General features: G+C 39.7%; 4 protein-coding genes across 5 annotated transcripts; all 4 read right to left on the bottom strand.

Moving 5' to 3' along the window:
- Positions 1–6,200, bottom strand: LOC134666338 (protein THEM6-like). Its single transcript, XM_063523485.1, has 3 exons — positions 5,966–6,200; positions 5,015–5,229; positions 1–284 (listed from the first exon to the last, which is right to left on the bottom strand). Exons 1-3 carry the CDS (start codon positions 6,105–6,107, stop codon positions 54–56), a joined length of 588 nt encoding a protein of 195 aa, XP_063379555.1. The 5' UTR covers positions 6,108–6,200; the 3' UTR covers positions 1–53.
- Positions 6,201–7,702: 1,502 nt separating this feature from the next.
- On the bottom strand, positions 7,703–9,384 carry LOC134666336 (protein THEM6-like). The gene is made up of 3 exons (XM_063523483.1): positions 9,107–9,384; positions 8,405–8,619; positions 7,703–7,963 (listed from the first exon to the last, which is right to left on the bottom strand). Exons 1-3 carry the CDS (start codon positions 9,246–9,248, stop codon positions 7,730–7,732), a joined length of 591 nt encoding a protein of 196 aa, XP_063379553.1. The 5' UTR covers positions 9,249–9,384; the 3' UTR covers positions 7,703–7,729.
- Positions 9,385–11,158: 1,774 nt separating this feature from the next.
- On the bottom strand, positions 11,159–18,208 carry LOC134666335 (doublesex- and mab-3-related transcription factor dmd-4). Of its 2 annotated transcripts, none has more exons than XM_063523481.1 (5): positions 17,817–18,208; positions 13,535–13,705; positions 12,860–12,957; positions 11,904–12,069; positions 11,159–11,440 (listed from the first exon to the last, which is right to left on the bottom strand). In XM_063523481.1, the coding sequence occupies exons 1-5, from the start codon at positions 17,826–17,828 to the stop codon at positions 11,159–11,161; spliced, it is 729 nt and encodes a 242-aa protein (XP_063379551.1). In that variant the 5' UTR covers positions 17,829–18,208. The 2 variants fall into 2 exon arrangements, with proteins under 2 accessions (XP_063379551.1, XP_063379552.1); XM_063523482.1 differs by having other exon boundaries at positions 17,944–18,208.
- A 3,455-nt stretch (positions 18,209–21,663) lies between these two features.
- On the bottom strand, positions 21,664–23,267 carry LOC134665985 (integrator complex subunit 12). Its single transcript, XM_063523045.1, has 2 exons — positions 22,741–23,267; positions 21,664–22,330 (listed from the first exon to the last, which is right to left on the bottom strand). Exons 1-2 carry the CDS (start codon positions 23,167–23,169, stop codon positions 22,049–22,051), a joined length of 711 nt encoding a protein of 236 aa, XP_063379115.1. The 5' UTR covers positions 23,170–23,267; the 3' UTR covers positions 21,664–22,048.
- Between the last annotated feature and the right edge of the window lie 680 nt (positions 23,268–23,947).

Here is a 23,947-nt window from a genome sequence, read left to right as displayed (position 1 = left end):
TTTTAAAAATCTTAAAAAATTTATTAAATAACATTTTTTGCCCTTTTCTTTACTTAATCCTTCTTCCTTAACTTTGCACTTGAGATCTCGATAGACTGCAGCCAATGCGTGATTTCCTCAGGGCAAGTCGGTTTCTGCTCGGCGCCGGGGATGCCTTTGAAGAGAGTTTCGGCGTTGACGTCGATGAGGTTCTGCCGGGACAGCACGATGGCTCGCACGAAGCCGTCACTCAGGGTGATGAACTTCTGCTCGATGAAGAGGGTCTTGTCGTCCCAGTAGGCCAGCTGTAACGAAATTATAGTAATTTTAATAGCTGACAGGAGTGCATCCTTATCAATATTCCTACAATCTTCTGTGATAATGATAATATTGATAATACCGTAAAACGGGGTGAGTAAGTTTCGCGGGGAGAGATGGGTTATGAATGGGGAGAGAAGGTTTGAGAGGGGGGTGAGAAGGGATTTTGAGGCTACTTCTACAAAAATAATGTATCCCAATTTAAAATGGGGCTATAGTAATACGCATAATAAAAAAAAATTGGTCAAGTGCGAGTCGGACTCGCGTTTCAAGGGTTCCGTACATCACACAATTTTCAACATTTTTTTTTGTACGTGAAACGTGACGTGAGTGAAACGTCTTGTAAAACCCGAATGGGTCAATCAAAAACCAGATCTAACATGAAGTTTTCTGGCGTGGTGGCTTACAATATCTCTATATCTCTGAAGATTAAATGCCGAACAATAGTACCTACAAGTGTCCACAGTGGCGGATTTGCAGTCTTTGCCGCCCTAGGCCCCAAGCCTTGTAGCCGCCCTCCTTTCTCAGCATCAGCACCCATCATATTGACAACATTTAGATCAAGCAACGAAAAGGTATAGAGGGAAATGCTTGGGACACATTTTTAACTTAGTAACTTTTTTGGACTCATTAGGAGGTGAACATATCAAAAGTCCCCTTGAGCGGGGGTAGGGGGGGGTTGGTTTGAAGGTCATATTTTTCGGCTTTTCGCTTATTATATCTCAGAAACTATAGTCCTTGTGACATGATCATATGAACATAGGTTTTACGAAAAAAATAAGCAAATACTTATTCATTTTAAGTTACAGTTTTACCAATAACATTGACTTTTTATGTACCTTCAAAAACATTCAAAAAATCTAAAAAATAAATACAAGAAAAACTTTTATTTTTCTATTTTCTTGTATAACTGCTAAACTATTTATCCTAAAATTAAATATATATATAAATTGCCTCCATATTTATAATTCGTTTATTTAAGTTACACGTCCATCTTTGGGTCACAAACTTACATATGTGTGCCAAATTTCAATTGGTCCAGCAGTTTCGGAGAAAATAGGCTGTGACAGACGGACAGCCAGACGCACGAGTGATCCTATAATAGACCGGGAGATAGTGACACATTTTACTGGGTCATTTGTTGTTCTTTCCTTCATTACGTACTTAGACCCCTGACGAACCGCCATACTGAGGCGAACACACTAATAAAAAAAAAAACAATTCAATAATTTGTGCCAAGCTAATTTTTGCACAGGTGATCATCGTCGAGCAGCCATTCATGGACATCACCATGCCATACTTTTCGGATGGTTCCAAATGGCCGCCATACCGCCGCAAGGGAGTTAATTTTTTTTTTATTGCTAAACGATTTGTACCATCTTGAAATATTTTTTCATGACTTTCTGTGTGATCATAAATGGAAATCTCACAATGCCATACCTGTAGGAGGTGGCAAATGTGTACAATATTTTTTTTTTATTTCAAGTATGGTGCCCCTTTTTCCCCCTATTAGAAGTATGGCAAATATAATAATGGTCACATTGCATCATATAATTTCCAAAAATCCAAATGCCATACTGGTACAAATCGTCAAAAAATTGTTTTTTGTTTTAAGTCTTGGCTTAAGTCTCACAGTCGTCCGCCCCGTTGTTATAATCTGGAATTTTTTTTTAGGTATAATTGTATCCAAACAAACAGAATATGATGATGCCACGGTGTAAAAAAATTATTTTACGTATACATAGTCGTATTTTTGAAACGTGTCGATTAAATAAGTTTTTCAAGTATGGCAGCACTTTTTCCCCCTACTATAAGTATGGCAATTATAATAACGGTCACATTTTATCAAATACTTTCCAAAAATTTAAATGCAATACTGGTACAAATCGTTTAGCAAAAAAAAAAATGATTGAATTGTTTTTTTTTTATTATTGTGTTCGCCTCAGTATGGCGGGCTGTAAGTCACACCGGAGAAGTATGGCATTACGCTACCGCCTACTTCTTTTTTATGGACTATCGGAAAATACGAGGATTTTTGTGGAACAAATCGTTCGACACTCGTATTTTATCCGACACGTTCGACTAACGCCCACGCGATTGGGCCGCCGGTACCAGCGCTATGACCATCATTTTTATTTCGTTCATTACGTACTTAGACCCCTGACGAACCGCCATACTGGTACAAATGACCCAGTAAAATGTGTCACTATCTCCCGGTCTATAAGGATTCCATTTTTTCCTTTTGAAGTACGGAACCCTATAAACGGGGAACAAGGCGCGAAGGCGTCAACAATCTGCGAAATCGACGCCACACTCGCGTTCGCGGCTTCGGGCCGCGATTCGCGCACAAGTGTGGAGGGCCCTCAAGATATCGTAAAAATTGAAGCTTGTAGCAACTTTAAACAACTTTCATTTTGTATAATGAGCATGTCGTTAGAACGCATAGTTGCCGAGATATAAGCGAAAAGCTGAAAAATGTGACCTTCAAACCCCACTCTTCCCCCGGCTCAAGGGCTACGGCCGGGGACTTTTGATATGTTCACCTCCTAGATGGTCGAAATAAAGTTAGGTACAAAGTTAAAAATTGTATTTCAAGCATTTCCCTCTATAGGTACATTTTTTTGAGAATCCGTTGCCTGGCCTAATTTTGAGTTATTTTTTGTTAACATCAGCTAATTTTTTGTCACAATTTGCCGCCCCTAATATCTCGCCGCCCTAGGCCCGGGCCTACTGTGCCTTATGGGAAATCCGCCACTGAGTGTCCAAATGCGTAGAGCTGAAAACTCGAGCGTCCGACGGGTCGCGCTTCCTACAACTTCGAAGGCCGAAGAGAGATAATACGTAGGTATTCCAAATCTACCAATCGCAATGGTGGTAGGGTGGCCAAAAAATAAGTATATTTCCGTAGCCAGGGAGGCTTTGGGATTATACTGAGCAACTTTTAGTATGGGACCAACCCCGAAATCGCGAAAAAAGAAGTATCCTCCCATAGAAACGGACCAGCCAAAATGTATGAAACAGCCAAATTATTCTTCGCGATTTCAGGGTTGCACGTTGCCTGCAGGTTGCACGTTGCAGGAATACACTTAGTTTATTTTTTAGCCACCCTGTATACCTAGTGCTTTTTAAAACACGTAACAATAGTAACCTAATCAATCAGTACAGTCAGCAGCAGAAGTTGCTAAGCGGGCGAGTGGTTTTAAATGATCTGGACGCGACTTTATAGTTAAGACAATAAGAGCATGTCAAGGTCATTTTGAACGCCTCGCCCGCTTAGCAACTTCTGCTGTTGACTGTACTACAAGTACCATTGCGGCTATGTGCCAGATACAGCCTAGTTGCATTTTTTGTCTTCAGTCCGACTCACGCTTGAAGCTAAAGGCACGCCTCTTTGGGACGCTTCGGGCCTTCGGCCTTATGCCGATATCGGCCTAGGGCCTTTGCAATAGCTGTCTACATCACGTTTCACTTAAACCATTGCGGCTGTGTCCCTAAAAAAACGTTAACCGCATTTTTGTTCTTAAATCCGACTCACGCTTGACTCTAGATTTCTAATAGGTTTTCCTGTCATTTTTAGGTAAAGGACTATTTTGTGTATTTTTTCCAGAATTTTAGACCCAGTAGTTTCGGAGATAGAGGGGGGGGAATGGTCATTTTTTGTCTATTTTCTTGAATAACTTCTAAACTTTTTATTGTAAATTTATAAGAAAAATATATTTGAGATTCTCAAAATGAGCTCTTTCGTTTGATATGTAACACGATATAGTTTTCAAAACTTTGTTTTTTAATTTTATTGTTTACCCCCCAAAAGTAGCCCCTATGTTTAAAATTCATTTCTTGACGTTACATATCCGTCTTTGGGTCACAGACTTACATATGTGTACCAAATTTCAACTTAATTGGTGCGGTAGTTTCGGAGCAAATTGGCTGTGACAGACGGACAAACGGACAGACAGACGCACGAGTGATCCTATAAGGGTTCCGTTTTTTCCTTTTGAGGTACGGAACCCTAAAAAGACCGATCCAACAATCTTCCAAAATCACCTTTGTATAAAAAACCCTCTCACCCCAAATATGAGGCACTACGGGGTGAGGTGGGTTTTCCTCTTTATCGTCAAAGTTATGAAATGGAACTACCCAAAATAAAATACAAACATCCGAACCACTTATTATATACACCATTCAGTTTTCACATGTAAAAATAAAATTTTATCGAGGTTTGAAAGTCACCTCAAATTTCACCCAACTCACCCCATTTTACGGTACTTGCTAAAATTTAGGTAATTAAGTGCCCAAAAGGTGCTTGCCTTGCTTTCCAATTGTTCGTATTGTGTTCATACTTTAATTAAAATAACGTAACCGCACCTTGGAGATGGATGTTTAAAATTTACGGTACGGTATATGTATGAATATTTTTATAGGCAGCCAGACCATTAATCGGCCCATTCCTCTTGTTGCTTGCACCTAACGCGTATTGTTTAGTTCAAATCTAGTTCTCTGTATGCTTACACTATAGTTTCCACTTTACACGCCGTGAAGATCGGAATGGTCCTCCTGTACCGGATGGTGGAGGTGCCCTGCAACGTGCCCATTGGCCTTGCTTATGGTCTCGTATACTCCCGTGGGTCGTAGAAGTGGAATCGCGCGAAGTCCAGCTCGCGCACGTAGCGCGCGTTGTTCAAATCAAATATAGTTCTTGAGAAAAATCTATGCTTACCCTAGTTTCCACTTTATACGCCGTGAAGATTGGAATGGTCCTTCTGTACCGGATGCTGGAGGCGCCCTGCAGCGCGTGCCCATTGGCTTCGGTTATGTTTTCATAAATCCCCGTGCGGTCGTAGAAGTGGAACCGTGCGAAGTCCAGCTCACGCACGTAACGCGCGTTGTTCATGTGTCGGAGGAAGATGTCCACGTCTTGTGTTGTGCAGAAACCTGGAATAACAATTTGTAGGGAATTGTAGAGTAAAGGTGACAGTTCATTTCTGACTGCAGCTGCTTGCTTTGCTTTCGAGCAAGACTACTCGTAACTCTCGTAAGGTTTTTCGTAAATCTAGTCTATAAATAGTAATATCTAGTCGTTCCTACAGCCTGGCAAAAAAGAGTAGAAATTAAAAAGTGGCAACACTGTAGTGTCGTCCCTTTCAAACCAATTTATATAAGAAAACGGGACGACACTAGAATGTTGCCACTTTTTAATTTCTACTCTTTTTTGCCAAGCTGTAAATCGTTTAGGAATTTTTCTTTCATATCCTGGCTCTTATGCCACTTTTTCCGGGCATAATTTTTATCAAGTCACTGGAAATTGTAATTCAAATAAATGTATGTAGGTATAAATAGACTTAGAACAATAGCAATAATATAAATATGTAAGGACTCATCTCCGCAAGCATCTCCAGCAGCTGCAGACAGACAGCATCAATAGTATGAATAGTAGCTGATGAAACAACGCGCCAATGACTATGAAAACCGGTATAACAAATAATAGTTCATCTACGATAGCAAGATAAACCGTAAAATGACATAATTTTTTCGTCGTAATTGCTATGAAAAATGCTAGTCATTGAAAACAAAATGTTAAAGTTCTTTTCTAAGGAATTTACAAGTCTTAAATAAGCTAATTAACTTGTAATATGCATATTTAAACTGAGTAGTAACAAGGGAAACTCACCGTAAATTGTAGTCGTATCATTTACGCCACACTTCTTTTGGAAGAGCCTCCCAACTCCGATGGTAAAAGCGATTCGCAGGAAGTAGTTCACATCCCAGAACATATACGCTAGACCTATGAGAACTGTTATCACGCACAACATTTTGAATTAATAGTAAAAAGTTATTGTTTATTGGAACGTGACGTTTGATTAGCAGCAATAGCAAGCGCGGTATGCGAACACTGGCTAAGTGTAGTGTAGGTAGGTGGAACGCCAAAAGAACAACGCGGTAACTATGTAAATAGACACGTAACCAAGCATTAGACCTTAGCTCTTTGTAATAAGGTCTACCGAATCACTTTAAGTGTGTATCTTCTTGCGTAAGAGTGAGCTGGGTACTGACTTCCTCCCTTTTAGTTCTAGTGGGTTAAGTGAGGACGCAACAACAGTGAAGTGGCAGCAAGATCGTTGAACCGGTTGGACCCATGCATGAAGTTAGGCGCAGTCTCGACGCAACGGGACCTAGCCCTTGACTGGCTAGTTTTTATAGTATAATTATACTGCATAACATGGCATACTACCACTATACTACATTTAAGTATAGGTATATATCTTACTACCGATGACATTTTTATGTGTTGCTAATACAGTGAAACCTGGTTAATTGGCACCTGGATAAATGGAAAACCTCAACAATTGCAACGAAAAGCCCGGTCCCGGTCCCTTGAGACCAAAGGGCCTCTATAATTGACATTTTGGAACCTCTATAATTGCAATTTAGATTTTAGTGCTTTTCGTAATTTTGCCTCTGTAATTGACCACATCGCAACTAAGATCTCTATAATTGACACTGTGCTAAAAAAATCAGTTATTTTTTTACCTCTATTATTGAAATGAGTCTTACTTTTTACCTCTGTAATTGAAATACATACACAGCAGGCAGCAGTTGTAGACAGCAGAAACAATATTTTAATAGCAATGATCATTTTATTTATATCTCCATCCAGAATTCAAATTATTTATTGGGTATCTATCACAGCCTGTAGTAGGTGAAATAGTTTAGATTCAATCAAAAACAAGGGAATTTTTTAAACCCAAATGATAAGAAAATAAAGTAGTAATTAATGTAGTGTAAAAGTGCAAGTATAGTTAGAAGCAATATATAGACCAGAAAACCAGAACTTAAGCGTCTAAATCTACTTTCAATGGTTATTTGCACCTCCATAAAAAAAAATTGTCAGAACGCAACCTCTATTAATGAAAACCTCTATAATTGACACAACGATTTTTTGAACCTCGTTAATTGACACGACCTGCTTAAATGAAAAACCTGGTTAATTGACAAAAAATGGCCGCGGTCCCTTGAGATTGCAATTATCCAGGTTCCACTGTAGTAGGTATGTGTAGGTACAAACAAAATAGTTTGCATAAATTCTAAGCGGAAAATTCCACAAGTTTAATTATGATTAAGGTATACCGGCTATAATTAAGTAAAGTAGGCATTTGTTAATTTGATTAATACCTTACGACCTTGAACTCGTGATTCAAGTACACCTATACGTTCGAATTAAATTATTTTTAACCATAATATAATTGTCAATATAGCAAGTACCTAATACCTACTTATAGGAGCATTTTATTTTACGCCGATATAGCAGAATTCCATCCCTATTCAGAGTATTCGTTATTTCTATCTATCGAATAAGTTTCTTCGACAATGAGAAAAGGTAGGTAATGATCGGAAATAAAACTCAAACTATTCAATAAGTAACGTACGAGTATACTCAAGCTTTCAACTTTTTACTAGATATCTCCATACTTTTCAGCCAGAGCTGAATGTAGTTAGGACACGTCGGTCTCGGGTCGGATCCCGTCAGACCCTCGAGAAGAGCCTCGGTGGAATGTCCGTTCTCCCCGATAGCGTACTGCCGGGAGACGAGAACCGACCGAACTTTGCTGTCCCTTGTGGTGATCACTTTGTGTTCGAAGAAGAGGGAACGGTCGTCCCAATATACGAGCTGAGAACAAAATAAAAGCGCATATACGATTGTTGTATGGGAGCCCCACATAAATATTTATTCTGTTTTTAGTATTTGTCGTTATAGCGGCAACAAAAATACATCATCTCTGAAAATTTCAACTGCCGAGCTATCACGGTTCATGAGATACAGCCTGGTGACAGACAAACGGACAGCGGAGTCCGTGATTGTCATGCCAATTTAGGGTCCTAACTAAACCGGACATTATATAGCGAAAGATTTGATTTGATTAGATACATGATGATCACTAACAACATAGATTATATACAAACCATTTTTCTCAGAAGGAGAGAAGAATTAGGTTAGTTTAGGATAAATTCGAGATTTACTTGTTTCATCCGGCAGAGGGAGAAAAATTTGAAGATATAAAATGTAGCTTTTGTATTAGGCATTCACAAATTTTCTAAAGCGCTTCTGTACCTTCGTATCTATTCTGTATATTTGAAACAATGGCACAGGTTCCGAAGTAACGGTGAGTGTGCATCCCTGTAAGGATTTGATACGCAGCTGTAGACTCCGCTGGTATATGCCCGTGCGGTCATAGAACTGGTAGCGGGCGAAGTCCAGGTCTCTCACTAGTCTGGCTAGGCGAATACTAGTGAAAGTGATGTCGCAATCTTGTAGTGTGCAAATGCCTTAAACATAAAAAAGAGAAGAAGTTTAAATAATTATATTTGGTAGTTTGGGGTCCTATCTATTTTGTATTTATTTTTATAGGGATCTTTGTCTACTGGTGGTGGTGGTGGCCCTTCAAGGTAAGTGGCCGTAAGTGACCTACCGAGGTATTCAATGAGCGACAACGTTAAGGTAACATATTGCTTTAATAAAGACCTATTTGGCTCTCAGAGGGGCTGCCCTGCTAATCGTATGCGTAGTACTTGCAAGAAAATATGTCTAAATTGTCTGTTATTCAAAGAGAACAAGATAAACAATTGCATAACTTTTCAACTGCGATTACTGCACGGCTAGTCTGTCGTAAGGCTAATACTATGTATATGGATACTTTCAGTTATTTACTGTAGATGAAATTCCTTCTCTTCCATAATTATCTAAGTAGTTAATAATTCACCTGAACCACACATTTATTTATCGCTTTTATTTTTTAGACAGAAAATCACTCACCATAAATAGTAGCAGTATCTTTGATACTTATTTTGCTGTTAAACAACCTGCTGCCGATCACGGTAAAATACGCCCGAATAAAATAGTTAGCGTCACAAACTACCATGAAAAATATAAAAAGCAAACACAATAAGCACCACATTTTACTAAATTACGTAAACAATATCCAATTCTCTTTCTACTTTAGCTTCAAACGAGTCCATACATTATTACAATCGGTGGGTAAACGAATTATGGTAAACGTATGGAAATTTCGATCGGCATTGATCTTTGTTTAAACTTTCATAAAAACCAACACGAATGGCTAAGTAGTAATTACAATCGTTTGATGTAAAAAGACAATCGGTTTTATTGTTATCTAACTATGTACTTATGTACCTATGTGTTTATATTTTTACAGTTTTGTTTTTTATGTTTGCACCGACAATGTATGCGCTTGCCTTTATTATTAATTTTATGAATAAGGGGGTCATCTAATATTTATCATCATTGATATCATAGCAATAGTAAATAGTCAAAAAACGGACCATATAAAATTTTATTCCAAAGACTCCAATCGAATGGGCAGCGTTCGGGAAGCTACCCATTTATGTAATCTACCTCGTACGTTCTACGTGATATTAGATGAAATCTTACACAAATCTTTCAGTGTGTGTATCTACTTACCTACCTAAATGTGATCGCAAGGCTCAAAGTTAGGTACCTATACCTACCTTCTCAAAAGGCAATGGAGAGACTGACTTAATAGGTAATAAGCTTTAGACTCACATTATTAAGTTACCCACACCTATAAAGTGGTGACAAGTTTTCTTAGTGTCAGGGTACTGTAAGGGGATCTGTCTTCATTTGGATTATTGTCACGGATTTGTTACTGTCCGCCGCCGGCGAGAGGGGATTTCGTTTGCACTACTAACTTGTATTTATTAGCTGTTTGCACTGCAAATGTATTTAACGTAATACGATTTGGTTTAACAGTATTTTCGGTTTACTTACTTGGCTGGCGCGATGACCCAAAATGAGTCTTGGCCGCCAACTCAAAAGCACCACTTATGAACTGTAGAACAGCCATAATATCATAAGTTTATGCATTTATAGATGTAGGTTGTCGATTTATATTTAATTGTGGGATACCTTACCTATAAAAGGATGTAACTTAATAAAAACAATACAGATAACATCTAATGCATTTAATTAAGCTGTAATTAATTGCATACAATTGATAAATCATTACGATACTTACACGTTACGCTTAACTGTAAAACAACATCATATTCTTATAGTAGTTCCTTAATTACAGTACTTAACTAATATTTAGCAATTTCCTTTGGCATTAAAAATAATCAATAAGCCTTAATACATTAACCTTAACGTCCTAATAATTATCTTATCGTAATAATTTAAATTAAACTTGAATTTAATTACTCGTGCAAATTATCAAATTTAATGTAGATTATATTGCCTACAGTCAGGCGCGCAGGGTTTGCAAACCGGTGGCTGATACTGCAGAGGTAATAAACAGCAGGGGTCCAGACAGTACCGGCAACGCGGGCAGGGGTACCAACCAATCTGAGCCGTGCAGGGGTTGCAAACCGGTTGCTGATATTGCAATGGCAGCAGTAATGGTCTGGACAGCACCGGCAACACAGACAGAGGTTACCAACCACTCCGAGCCCCACCCGACCCTTGACTAACACAGGTAGTGATTGCAGCAATAGCCGCGGTTTAATCGGGCGGAAAGCCGAGCAGCTTTAAATTCAACTGGTTGTCAATATATCCAGATTAACTTTCTCTGTACAACTTAATGTCGATTACATTGCCTACAGTCAGGCGCGCAGGGGTTGCAAACTGGTGGCGGATGCTGCAAAGGTAACAGCAGGGGTCCAGACAGTGCCGGCAACGCAGGCAGGGGTACCAACCAATCTGAGCCGCACACCCGGCCCATGACTAACGCAGGTAGTTGCTCCAATAGCCGCGGCCTAATCGGGCGGAAAGCCGAGCAGCTTTAAATTCAATTGGTTGTCCATATATGCAGATTAACTTTCTCTGTACAACTTAATGTCGATTACATTGCCTACAGTCAGGCGCGCAGGGGTTGCAAACCGGTGGCTGATGCTGCAGAGGTAACAACAGGGGTCCAGACAGTGCCGGCAACGCAGGCAGGGGTACCAACCAATCGGAGCCGCACACCCGGCCCATGACTAACGCGGGTAGTTGCTGCAGCAATGGCCGGGGTCCGACCGGGCGGAATGCTGACCAGCGCTCTTCGGAACTCGATACGGAATCGTAGCTGGTGCTCGCTCCGGCGCTTGCCAGTAGTGTTTTGTCGTTTTGGGCCTGAAATTAAGCTATTGTAAGTTTACGATAGTAAAGAGCATCATTCATGAATGATAATGAATGACACATATAGCCCATACCTATAGGTAAGAGTATCAGGGGCCGATTTTTTCATTTCGAGTGCTCGTTTTCGCGTGCTCTTCGTTTCGGCTCCCTTCATTATATCACCACGATTAGACATTTAAATTCTACTAATAGAATTGAAAACGAGTGGTCAATACCACTAGATTCCCAATTACTATCCTCATCCTCGTATTTTAAAAATAACAGTTCGCCGTTTTCCACGGATTTTTGGGCGACTCACTCGAGACGACTAGAAAGTTAGAAATTGCGGGTCTATTTTCTCACATCTCAACTACCTACAAATATTTGATATTTGAAGGCCTAAAAAAGAAGCTACTTAAATTGGAAAACATCGTGAAATTTTAAATATAAATTGTATAATATTTACCAAAGTACTTACATGTTGAACATTGCAATGCTCAACCGCACGCAGCAAATCGTGGTTGCACCGACGCAGCACCAGCTCTAACACGGAGCGCTTCTTGCCCGGGAACAACTTGCTCAGCATCTCGAGACCTGCTGAGCTCACGGACGCCTCTGCTTCGGCTTCTTCGCTGCCACTGACACTAGTCAAACACATACTAGCTTTTAAACTTTTACTGGCAATTGAGAGGGTTAGTAAAAGCGAAGAAAAAATAAAACATACAAATAGAGGCGAAAAAAACGTGACGTGCTAAGATGATCGCGTCATTAAAGAAATTGAAAAAAAAAACTGGTTTAAAGTGTTCAGTGAACCAAATCTTATTTCATTTGACTTTACAACTTAATTTTTATTGGTACTAAGACAACAAAAGGACATTATGATAATGGTGAAAAACAAATATCTATTCCTATTACTCATTTTTTTAATGAGCGATAATGACGTCTTCTTCTTCCTCGCGTTATCCCGGCATTTTGCCACGGCTCATGGGAGCCAACCCAGAGGGAAAACTAGGCCTTATTGGGATTAGTCCGGTTTCCTCACGATGTTTTCCTTCACCGAAAAGCGACTGGCAAATATCAAATGATATTTCGTACATAAGTTCCGAAAAACTCATTGGTACGAGCCGGGGTTTGAACCCGCGACCTCCGGAATGCAAGTCGCACGCTCCTACCGCTAGGCCACCAGCGCTTGAGGGATAATGACGTAGTCATGTTTAACACGCGGAATAACAGGCTTGTTTTTAAAGTCGGCTTGTTTTTAGCTTTTTTTGAAGTCGGTTTAAGTGGTTAATTTTAACTTTTCACTAAACGTTATTGTTTATTGCGCATTTATATGATGCAGATAAAAAAATTTGGTACCACGCCAGGATTTCAAAAATTATCGAAATTTCTTCATTTGAGAATGGTAAGAGTCTAATATGGTCATAATAGTACCGTGGCCTCGGAGAAGTTGATGTGTTGCCACCGGAATCCGGAGAAGCAGCACAGCAGTCTGGTAGAGAATCGCTCGTCTCGCTGTCAATATGGATAGGCTACGGACAAAATTGCAGGTAAATTAAGTGTGTATATGATGACCTAAAAATTACTTGGGTTTAAGAAGTGTAACGCTCTTACGGTAGATGTTGCTAGGGTCCCCTAGACCCATATGGTGGCAAGATTGGCTGGCTATGGATGAGGTCTTGGTGGCTCAGATGACAGAGCGCTGGGGTATCGATCCAGAGGCCGTGAGTTCAGTTATCACCCAAGACAGTAATTAGACCTCTTTTAAATTTATTCTAAGCTTAATAACATCATTCGCAGACCTTTCTGCTTGTTATAAATTAAAATTCGCAATACTTATTTAATACCTTAAGCGCCACTTGCACCATCACACTAACCCGGGGTTAACCGGTTAAACCGTTGACCCAGGGTCAAACCGTACTGGTAACCATGGTAACTCCAGGTTTAACCAGCTAACCCCGAGTTAGTGGGATGGTGCAAGTGGCCCTAAGCGAGAGAACTAAATGCTATTTTGCTTGGCGAACGGTGACTTCGTAAAACCGTGTTACCCAATTTTAGGCGACATTTTGCTCTCCAGGACTCGAGTCTACTGACAGGGACGAACCTTACCGTGTGGTCATCGGCCGCGGAGTCGGGCTGGTTGGGGCTCGGACACGGCCCGGTGACCCTCATGCCGTATATACGACCGGGAGGCAGCGCCTCCAGCGCAGTCCCGCTTTCAACAGAAGCCAGGTGCAGGGCTATTTTGTCTTCCGCGGCCTGCTGCCTTTTTAAGGCTACCTGTCAGGAGGAACGTAGATCTGATTAGATTAGTTGCTAGCTTATTTATTTTCAAGATTTTAAAAAATTGGTATCTCGCATTCTTTTTGCGTTTGGCAGTTAAGTTATGCTGTGTGCTAGTCCGAACAAACCAGTCGATATACATATTTCGTTACAAGTAATTATCACGACGCTTTCAGAATTTGTACACTGTAATTCTTAAACGCGTGCGAAATGCGACTTATGTAAAAAATAAAATAAACAACTAGGTACCTATATACTCGACTACTACGCGCAAGACCATGAATCAATGAATCCCTGCTTCGAAATTCGATTAGAATCCCGGCTCGTTGATAAATTAATTTAGCGGAAAATCAATGACAAACATAAATGTTTGCGCGGTGACCCCCGGGAGCCGGGAGTCGGCCGCAAACAGAACTCGATCCGCGCTAATCAAATAACTGGACGCCTCTGGAATACCATATGCGTATCGGGACCGGGAGCAAGCTCGGATAAATCTGATTGGATTCTATCTGGTAACAGGTAGGTACATTTCTTAGTGAAGTTTATATAGGACTTAGTAAATTTTGTGACGAATAACAATTTGGTGATATAAATAACTACCATCTAACTACTTAGTGTGTTTATGACTGTACGGGTAGTGTAACTGTTAGTAATTTACACTCATAATTCCCGATTCCCGCCATTCATCAGAAATTTTCACAAGACGCATCATTCAGCTGCCATGCAGGCAGATCTGGGTGATCTGACGGCCGCATGAATTTAACAGGCATGGTGGGGAATTCCCTGTCCCTTGCCAAGTCGGCGCGAACTTGGACTGATTAGGTAAGTATATCCAGTCGAGATATTATCGTTCGAGACTGAAATGTTGCCTTCACTTTCTGCTACAGGTTAGATTGGTAACCTAGTGTTTCACCTAGATTCACAATCACGGGAAATCATTATATAGTAGTATACCCTATAATGGACGTGGAACCAGTAATGGGACAAAAAAACATAATTCCTCTAAAATAAGTATCTAAAAGTAGTTTATAAACACTGGCTGTATATTATCATAAATAAGAGCCCTAGAGCTGTTTCAGTTTGAAGTTTCATTAAATTTGGTTGCTTTTTAAGAAATTGGCGTCAAACCAAAAGTTGTCGTATCACTGAAAAAAAATACCACTACGAATTCTTAACAACTTCGCTAAGACAGGTGAGTTAATTTATTAAATTTCAATTCATTAATACTTGATGAAAACTATAATGTGTTTTGTTAATTGCATTTACCATGAGATAAGGTATACAACACACTATATGTTGTGACTTCACAGATGTAAAAAAATAGTGGTATTTGGCCCAATCCCATTATAGTAGAAGAGCCGGCCGCAAATTTTCTAACCGACTTGATACCACGATGAAATACACAATGGGAAACCATAAAACTGATGCTAAGTCCGAATTCGATAGTCTGCCACGGCGGAACTTGCCGAAAGTACGAAAAAGAAGGCCACTTCCGGTGCGAAAAAAGGGGGCTGATTTAACCCATCTGATACCGAAATAATAATTATGGCAGCAGTTAGAAATTTACATGTAGACACATAAAAGCGAAGTCTGCCAGTATTTTTTTAGCCGGAAGTGCTTGGCAGACGCTCTCAAAGGTGGCCAACGGGACCCCTAATTTAACCCATCTGATACCACCATGAAACCAATTCCAGTCGGTAGGTATGAACCCTCATGTCAGGAATATATAAGTCTGCCAAGGCTATTCCTGCCGAAACACCTTGGCAGACGAGATTATGTAAGCAAGGTCGGCATCGGTTACCCTACACTAACCCATCTGATACCACCATGAAACCAATTCCAGTCAGTAGGTACGAACCCCCATTTTAGGAATATATAAGTCTGCCAAGGTTTTTCCTGCCGAAACACCTTGGCAGACGAGATTATAAGCAATATTATAGGAGCTGTAAAACTGCGTACCTCCTATGATGGGACAATTGACAGAATGATGCTTGCCATGCCATAATTTCATGTTTAAACAATACAGAAGTAAAATGTAGTTACGAAATATGTCAATCAGGAGGTATTCTCGGACTTCGGATAAATTAATATCGTTTTTCCAAACTTTTATTTAACTTCCCCTGTTAGTTAGTGTGGGTCCAATCTTGGTAGCTGAATTTGAGCCGCTTTTCGATTTCCGATTCAGTTGAAATTTTGTGTAAGTACGTAATTAAGTATGCAAATCGGATGACAATGCAATATTATTATAACATGGACCTAATCTGAGGATGGAGACAGGAGGTGGCCATGGGAACTTTATCGCAATAAACCCTAACTAATTGTGTTTGGGTATATTAGAATTGTATCGATGGATCTAATACAATAATAATTGGCTGTGGAAAGAAAAATACATTCAGCGATAAAAGCTTATACCAATAATTGATTTTTTTGCTGTAACTTATTCCCCATTTCAATATTTTATACTGATAGAGCAATGTCCATTATAGGGGGCCCATTACTGGATCCACGTCCATTACCGGGGGCCCATTACTGGAGCTTTGGTGTCCATGACTGGAGAAAAAAGCATAGTTTTAATTTGTTAAATATGTGGAAACTAATTGCAGTATCTTTGATACAACACGCCTAAAACATGAAAGACGGATAGGACTTTCATCTTTTAACACGCTAAGCGGTAGACCATTTACATGTATACGGGAAATATCATAAATACTCCAAATTTCCTCTTAAATGTCCCATGACTGGTGCTGTTACTATATGTCATATCTTTTAACATTTACTTACTGTATACACAAATTCATAATGTTTAATCGGTGTTGATTCGGCTGTAAGTCAAGTGTTAAACCGATATGGGGCTGATCGATATCCCTGTCTCCTCCGGTAAACATGTGCCACTTGTTCAAATAAACTGACGGCGCATTAGCCGTTCTCGATTTCACTACATTAAAACGCATTAACGCCTTAGAATTGGGTGTTATTTTTATCTAACGTGTTCTTGCACCGGATATCGATACCTTTTAACGTAATGTTTCCGTGAATACCTAAATGAAGAAGTGGGAATGTTTGTGAGAGAACTTGATTAAGTTATTATAGGACATGCCTTTGAGGACAGTTCTTTAAAAAAAGTGGTCTTCCAAATTCTGTGTTGGCAGGTTTCAGCAACAATTTACCTCATCGAAAAAGAGCGTTCTTGTTTCCACGAAAGCTGGAAAATTGGAGATGAATCCGTAATTTTTGCAACACAGTACCTGAGCCGCCCTGATCTTGATGAGCCCGGCTTGTGCAACATTAGCAAGCCTTAATATTCTTGTGTCCACTAAGGCTTTATATTGATCTAATGTGGTACATTCGTGAGCCGCCATTATACGAATCGTGTTATCCTCCTCAGTCGTTCACTCTTGACAGAGTGGTCGTGGTTGTATGATGAGACGTATCTATTGTGGATAACGCAGCCCTCGCAATGTGCCTCCATTTGCCACGGTCTTCGGCGTTACGGGAACATTGGACTATGGTGGTTTGTGTCGCAGATTTTATCAGGTCTGTCCAGCGCGTAGGTGACCGACCTCGTGACCGCTTGCCTTCAACTCGTCCCTGGACAACGAGACGTTCCATGGAGTTTTGGTTTCGTGTAACGTGCCCGAAGTATTTGAGGATTCGTATTTGAACAGTCGACGATAATCTCTCCTTCACTTTGAGTTCTTCCAAGATCGAAACATTGGTCCGAAACGCAGTCCAAGGAATACGCAGTAGTCTCCGCCAGCACCACATTTCGAGTGCGTCAATCGTGTTATACGATGCCGCTATTGTATGAGTTCGCACTTCGGGCACCGGCAGGTGCGGTAGCGGCAAGCCTTTTTGTGTCCACGAAGGCTTAATATTTATCCATAGCGCAAACACTCCACGGGCTGTCCCGTATAGACACATTTTATTTCCTGTGTTGCCACCTTTTTTTCGGCACTTACAGCAGGCTATAATTTTTTTACTTTTTGTCTTAGAAAAGGAAACTCTTTTAAGTACCTGCAAATCTTCAGAAAATTCACGTTTGTATGGAACAACGGTAGACAATTTCATGGAATGCTCCAGCTGTAGGTACGAGTAGGTATAACATTACCTGAGCCGCCATGATACGCTGCCACTCCTTGATGAGTCCGCACTTCGGGCACTGGCAGGTGCGGTAGCGGCAAGCCTTCTTGTGTCCACGAAGGCTTAATTTATATTTATCCGTAGCGGAAAATTACCTGAGCCGCCATTATTCGCTGTCGCTCCTTGATGAGTCCACATTTCGGGCACTGGCAGGTGCGGTAGCGGCAAGCCTTTTTGTGTCCACGAAGGCTGGAGATGAGCCCGTGGTTGCGGCACCGGGCACATTTTGGCACCCTCGCCCGTCCGCCGCTTAGCATCCCTGGTTTTAAAAGTATTTATTTAGAAAGTTAAAAAAAGAAACTTAGTTTGTCACGTTACATCTTTATCAGATTTCTCAGAGCCCTCAGAGGTATTTAGTTACCTATATAAGTGAGTAGTTTTTTATTATAATTAAATAAAATATAATTTCATGAATAAAGGTACCTACCCATCTACCTAGAGTTGCCTCCAGAATCTCGCGAACTAAATTGACAGGTCAATGTGCACAAATGATACCACAAGTTTGGCCAGTGCTGTTCATATCGATATTTTCAAAAATGTTTGAATTAGAGAATATCGCGAGAATTCACTGCTAGCGGCGCTACTGTTGCGCGGTCAGTTAAAATGTATCTTAAATTATTTTACGATAAGTAATTTAAATTATTTTACAAATGTTACTTGGTATTTCGAAAATTGTGCAATTTTATAGTTATCGATACAATGATATTGAATAAACATATTGTAGGTAATTAAATAAATATTTTATTATATTTATTTTATTTTATTTGTTAGTAAAACTTAGAGCTACAGTAACAAGTTGTAGGTTAATTATAACATAGAAACAGTGATTTTGGCTCAAAATACAAATAAGGCCGACCCAGACGGGGAAATAATAGATAAGATTTTTCATTTATTTTGTGTGGTGTGGACTTAAAAATTAAATCATCTCGGTGATCGTTATTGCTTCGATTGTAAAGAAAACCAGTCCCTAAACTGGATATTCAAGTTGACAATTAGGTCAGAATTTAAATACAGTAAAGCCCGCTCCACACTCGTGCGCGAATCGCGGCGCGAAGCCGCGAACGCGAGTCTGGAGTCGATTTCGCATATCAGCGAACTAGACTCCACACTCGCGTTCGCGGCTTCGCCCGCGATTCACGCGCATAGTCTGGAGGGCGCTTTAGACCAAAACAGTCTGCAACGATTTTAATAGCCCACGCAGTGCAAGTATTATTTTAAAAGTCAAAATTCTATGAAATTATGACGTATTAAATAACAGTTGCACTGCGTGGGCTATCAAAATCGCTGCAGACTTTTCTTGGTCTAACTTTAACTATCGATCAATCTCATCTACCGGTCACATTGTATAAAACTAAATCACCAATTTTAGATTTATGGCGACAACCGCGAGCTCTTGATATAAACAACTTGCCCCCAAACCTGCATATTTGTCAGTTTCACATCCGCACCTCCTGATTTGATTGGTAACGCCACAATCTTACAATCGAATCAACCACTTTTCTCGTCACATTCATACAAATCGAAATCGTTTGTGACCCCTTTATAATTATCACATGGGAGTAAGTGCATCTTACTTATCGATATCATTTTATCGACATATACCCCTGCCTATTTTTTCTTTGCTATTCCTGGTATCATTTTATTTGTCAAACTCATGTCAATTTAGTTCGCGAGTTTCTGGAGGCAACTGTAGCAGTAAGTAGGAAAGCGGTTCTTCTGTACTTACCTACCTATAAAGAAAAACATCGTCAGGAACTCGAACCCATCCCAAATAGGCCTAATATTTTCTTCATTAGGCTGGAAGGTCCTCGAATGTTTTCGTAAACTAAAAAATGAATTAGGTAGGTATAGGTACCTATGGTACTGGAGTAGGTAGGTTCACTTCGTATTGGTTAGATAGGTACTTACAAACACTTTTGAAGCATTTAATCAGGTACTTATATTTTATATGAAACGCAGCTTATTTTTTCAAATTATATTAAATGTACAAAAATTCACTTACCGTTGAATTAGGTTAATCACAAGAAATCACAAAATCCGATCTAATTTTCACTAATTAGTTACTTAAAGTAACTAACCGCGCTCACAATACTGTTTATGACGAATTTAGACACTTTTATTGTTGCAAATGTTTTATTACAACCGAACTATTGAGCTGAAACCCGCGCCCACGACACTCCGCCCCGAAACTAATATCTTCACAAAGATATCTCCAAAAGTGTTTCCTAAAAAAAGACGACACAGGAGGCGTAGCAATTTATCTCCTTGTTTCCAAAATGTAACAAATGAATATGAACCTTAATGCCCTGTAGCAAAAGTGAAGTTTCAAACACATGGTTATTACAGCATCCCGACGCGCCCATCTGGGAAACAGCCAATGGGTGGGCTGTATTTTTGAGATTGGACGCACGTAATAGGGGAAGCTGTGTTGCTTTTGGATTAAGTTTCATCGTAAACGTGATGTGATATTGTTTAAATAAAAAAACATTCACTCAACATTGTTTTCTTTTATCATTAGCTTTTCGCTGAAAGCTCCAACGGAAGAAATATTTAGTAGGTATGTAGGTAGGATGTGTAGATATAGAGACTATTCGGAAAAGTCGTGGAATGTATGGGGCCTGGGGCCCAATACAGTTCTATTTGAGCGAAACTGGAAAAGTATGTGATAACAGAGTACCTACTCTAAGTGATATAAATTAAAAACAAACAAAAATAGACTTTCTTGTCTATTTCTGTTGGTTTAATGGAGTTGTTACCCTACATACTTTTCAAATATCCTTGAGCTGCAAAAAGACATACCGTTTGTACACAAGCTCCTCGGCGCTCGTCGCCGTCGGCTTACGATTCCAATAAATTGGTTTCCCGCCGATTGTGTTCGGGTTCGGAGGTCGTCAGCTAACCTCAGCCGATCGAATGGTTCGTTCGCGTTAAAAATGCAAAATCATCAATGTCCGTCGGCCTAGCCACGCCCGAAACCATCAAATCGTTCCTAATTAAAAAGTGAAGTTCATAGTGACCAGTGCCCTGCTGTTTATCAAAAGCTTGGGACTTGTAATACAAATGGAAGTCCCTTTCTAACAAAATCTGTCAAAAAGGGACTTCCAGTTGTATTACAAGCATTTGATAAACAACTTAAACAAGGCACAGGTTGAAGGCATACTTTCTTATTAGGAACGATCTGGGGCCGATTGCATAACAACTTGTAACTAATAAAATTAGCGAAAGTTTCTTTCTAATCAAAGGAATTGGAAAGAGACTTCCGCTAATATTATTAGTTAAAAGTTCTTATGCAATCGGCCCCTGATTGGTCACGAGCAACGCTAAAAGACGAATGTACATCCACTGCCAACCCTTATGACATTTAAGAGACTAATTAGTTACAATTTCATCTTTCTTGTTTGAGACTTTTGAGTCTTATGATTTCGAATTTTAAGCCAAAGATTTTATGATCTTTATCTATTGACATGTTTTGATTTGACATGATATTAATAATTATGGGGATTTGAGGGTAGGAGGCAATCGTCCTAGATTGCCCCTGGGTCAGTTAAACTAAGGTACTGAAAGTACTACACATTATGGTCTCTGTTATATATTGACATTTGGGTAAATATGAAGATCTACGGGTTCCCCCAGTTTGGTTCTGGCTACCTAGCTAGCACACATACGTAACAGTACATAAGTTTTAAAGCTTATGTATAATTATGACGTTTAACCTACGAGTAACAGGTATTATTTCAGATGACTTGGCCAAAGTTAAAAAGAACTATTTTTCAATATTATATTATGTTATTATGTATAAGTAGAACATAGTTACTTTTATGCTTACAATTATTAATTGTGCATACTGCACATAGATCTTCAAGAAACAATATTGACATCTTAAAGCCTGACCAGGAATATATGATCATGCTCCATGTTGCAGAATTTCATTGGAACTAATTTATTCATACTATACTGAACTGTCACCCCATACATGAGAATAACAGTGTCCTCTTGACAATGATCATAACGGCACTACTTTAGAAAAAACTTGTATCTTGTTCTGTCAATCAAAAGAAAAATGTGTTATCTATGTATGGGATGCATACAGAGTTACTGCCTTTCAACTTTGAGTAGCAGTGTGAGATACGAGATTTTTTCAAAGTAGTGACGATATATTACTGGTCAGGCTTTACATGAATTCCGCTAAATCAAACTGCTTCACTTGTGTTTCTTCTTTTCATGTTGCTTTGCTGCTTTCTTCTTCATAATCTGCAGTCTCTTGTCAGCCGAAATTATATTTATATTAGGAGTGACAACCTTGGACGATGAACTTCCTGATGAGATCTTAACCGGTGTAGTGGATCCCGAGACATGGGTGGGTGATTTGGATGCTGATGATATCTTAGTGTAGCTGGTGACGAAGCCTTGGGATGCGAGGCAGGATGCACACTGCCAGCTTGCGCTGACATCATTGTCGCTGATTACAGGCTTATGACAATCCTGGAACAAATTCACAAAATGAAATTCACAGAACATGGTAATTTAGTGGCTAATTGTTGTTGAAGAAATAAAAGTACCTACAGGTTTAAATCCTTGTTTTAAGGGATAAAACATTTTATGTTTAATTTTTAACAATTTTGCACTGAAAGTTACAGTCAAGGTGAACAAAGACACTTATGGTTTATCAGATGAATTGAACTTAATATTTCCTTTACAACTTTTAATGATAAAAGCATTCTAATAATCAGAATTTTTCAGTCTTAAATCTAAAACAAAGTACACAAAAAGCGTTATACTTAGGGCATACTGAAAATTCCTGGACTGGCCTCATTTAACAAAATCCAGAAACTTTCAGCATGACCATATGCGTCAACACACAGGAATGTTAACTGCATGTTTCTTAAAATTACCTGATGATAGAGTGCATGGCAAGCCTCGCACTCCACCAGTCTGTTCCCCGCCTGCACGGCGATCTGCCGGCACACCGCGCACGTCAGGTCCTCCTCCAGCAGGTCGAACGCCAGCTCCCCGTCCATCACCGACCCATCGTCATTCTCCCGCTCCGGAATCTGCAACTGCTGCGGACTCTGCTGCGGTATAGGCACCGTCTTCGAACTCGACGCTTTCTCACTCTTATGCTTCGCCATCCGAGGCGATTCTAATTTTTCCTCGTTCAAATACTTCTTAGGCAATGTATTGGCTAAGGTTTTTGCGCTGCCGTAGGTCTGACGAATGATATCGTCGAGGGTTAGACGGAGTTGCTCTGTCGAATCTGAGGCACTGGAGTGTAAGTGCTTTAAGCACAGTTTAATAGATGGATCAAAATCAATTGAAGACATTTCGTATGAAACTCTTGTATTGTACTTTGGATAATAATAAACATATAATAAATGTTGCCTTAATGCCTTAGCCGTCTCTCGCCGCTTTTAAATTGATTGTCAAATGTAACAATGTCAACTTGACATTGACAAGTAAAAAAATCGCATGTTCCATTTAAGCATCTTAATAAAACGTGGTGAAAATTATAAGTAATGAGGTTATAATATATAACACGTCAGTATGTATCGGTCACGGACATAGAGAGTAAACCGGATGGAGGACATTGGCCAAAAAGTGTGTCCACATGAGATAGTCAAGGTGGGCCGTTGCATCTCTTTCTAATTAGGGTGACCATACGTCTTACGTATGTGGGATATTAGGATAGCTATTGAATATAATAGTTTGGCCAGGATCTTTTCTTATTCGTGCATAGTTATATTAGTAATAGCAATAATACTGTCTTTTCGCCTAAAAAGGGATGGATATAGATTTTCTCTTCTGTAAAACGCTTCACACAATCTTAGGTACTTAATGTAGTTGTTCTAAAAACTGATCTAAATGGGATGCTCAAATTACGGCACTTATGCAATTAAAACTGCACGAGGCCATGCGCTGGGAGGCGAACAGAACCATATGGAGGAACCTGGTCTTCAACAGAAGGATATGTTGTTACGATCCTCAATATTGAGGGACCGACTGAAGAAGAAAAACTGTTACTAGTAGGCGTAGGTACTGGACCACGAACATGGTCGATCGTCAGGAAGGTCGGAAGGTGGTTCGCCGTAACGTCTGTCAAAA

This window comes from Cydia fagiglandana, chromosome 7 (genome assembly GCF_963556715.1).
Source record: "Cydia fagiglandana chromosome 7, ilCydFagi1.1, whole genome shotgun sequence".
Lineage (NCBI taxonomy): Eukaryota > Metazoa > Arthropoda > Insecta > Lepidoptera > Tortricidae > Cydia > Cydia fagiglandana.
This window is presented reverse-complemented; position numbering and strand designations above follow the sequence as displayed.

Coding starts and splice junctions, on each gene's coding strand:
- LOC134666338 (XM_063523485.1), bottom strand. CDS start 6,107: ATGTTGTGCGTGATAACAGTTCTCATAGGTCTAGCGTATATGTTCTGG. Junction 5,230..5,965: donor TGATACGACTACAATTTACG/GTGAGTTTCCCT, acceptor TTGTTATTCCAG/GTTTCTGCACAACACAAGAC. Junction 285..5,014: donor CGTATAAAGTGGAAACTAGG/GTAAGCATAGAT, acceptor ATTTCGTTACAG/CTGGCCTACTGGGACGACAA.
- LOC134666336 (XM_063523483.1), bottom strand. CDS start 9,248: ATGTGGTGCTTATTGTGTTTGCTTTTTATATTTTTCATGGTAGTTTGT. Junction 8,620..9,106: donor AGATACTGCTACTATTTATG/GTGAGTGATTTT, acceptor TTTATGTTTAAG/GCATTTGCACACTACAAGAT. Junction 7,964..8,404: donor TATACAGAATAGATACGAAG/GTACAGAAGCGC, acceptor TTTTGTTCTCAG/CTCGTATATTGGGACGACCG.
- LOC134666335 (XM_063523482.1), bottom strand. CDS start 18,105: ATGCTAAGCGGCGGACGGGCGAGGGTGCCAAAATGTGCCCGGTGCCGC. Junction 13,706..17,943: donor AGCGAATAATGGCGGCTCAG/GTAATTTTCCGC, acceptor TCCTCCTGACAG/GTAGCCTTAAAAAGGCAGCA. Junction 12,070..12,859: donor TCAACTTCTCCGAGGCCACG/GTACTATTATGA, acceptor GTGTTTGACTAG/TGTCAGTGGCAGCGAAGAAG.
- LOC134665985 (XM_063523045.1), bottom strand. CDS start 23,169: ATGTCTTCAATTGATTTTGATCCATCTATTAAACTGTGCTTAAAGCAC. Junction 22,331..22,740: donor GCCATGCACTCTATCATCAG/GTAATTTTAAGA, acceptor AATTTGTTCCAG/GATTGTCATAAGCCTGTAAT.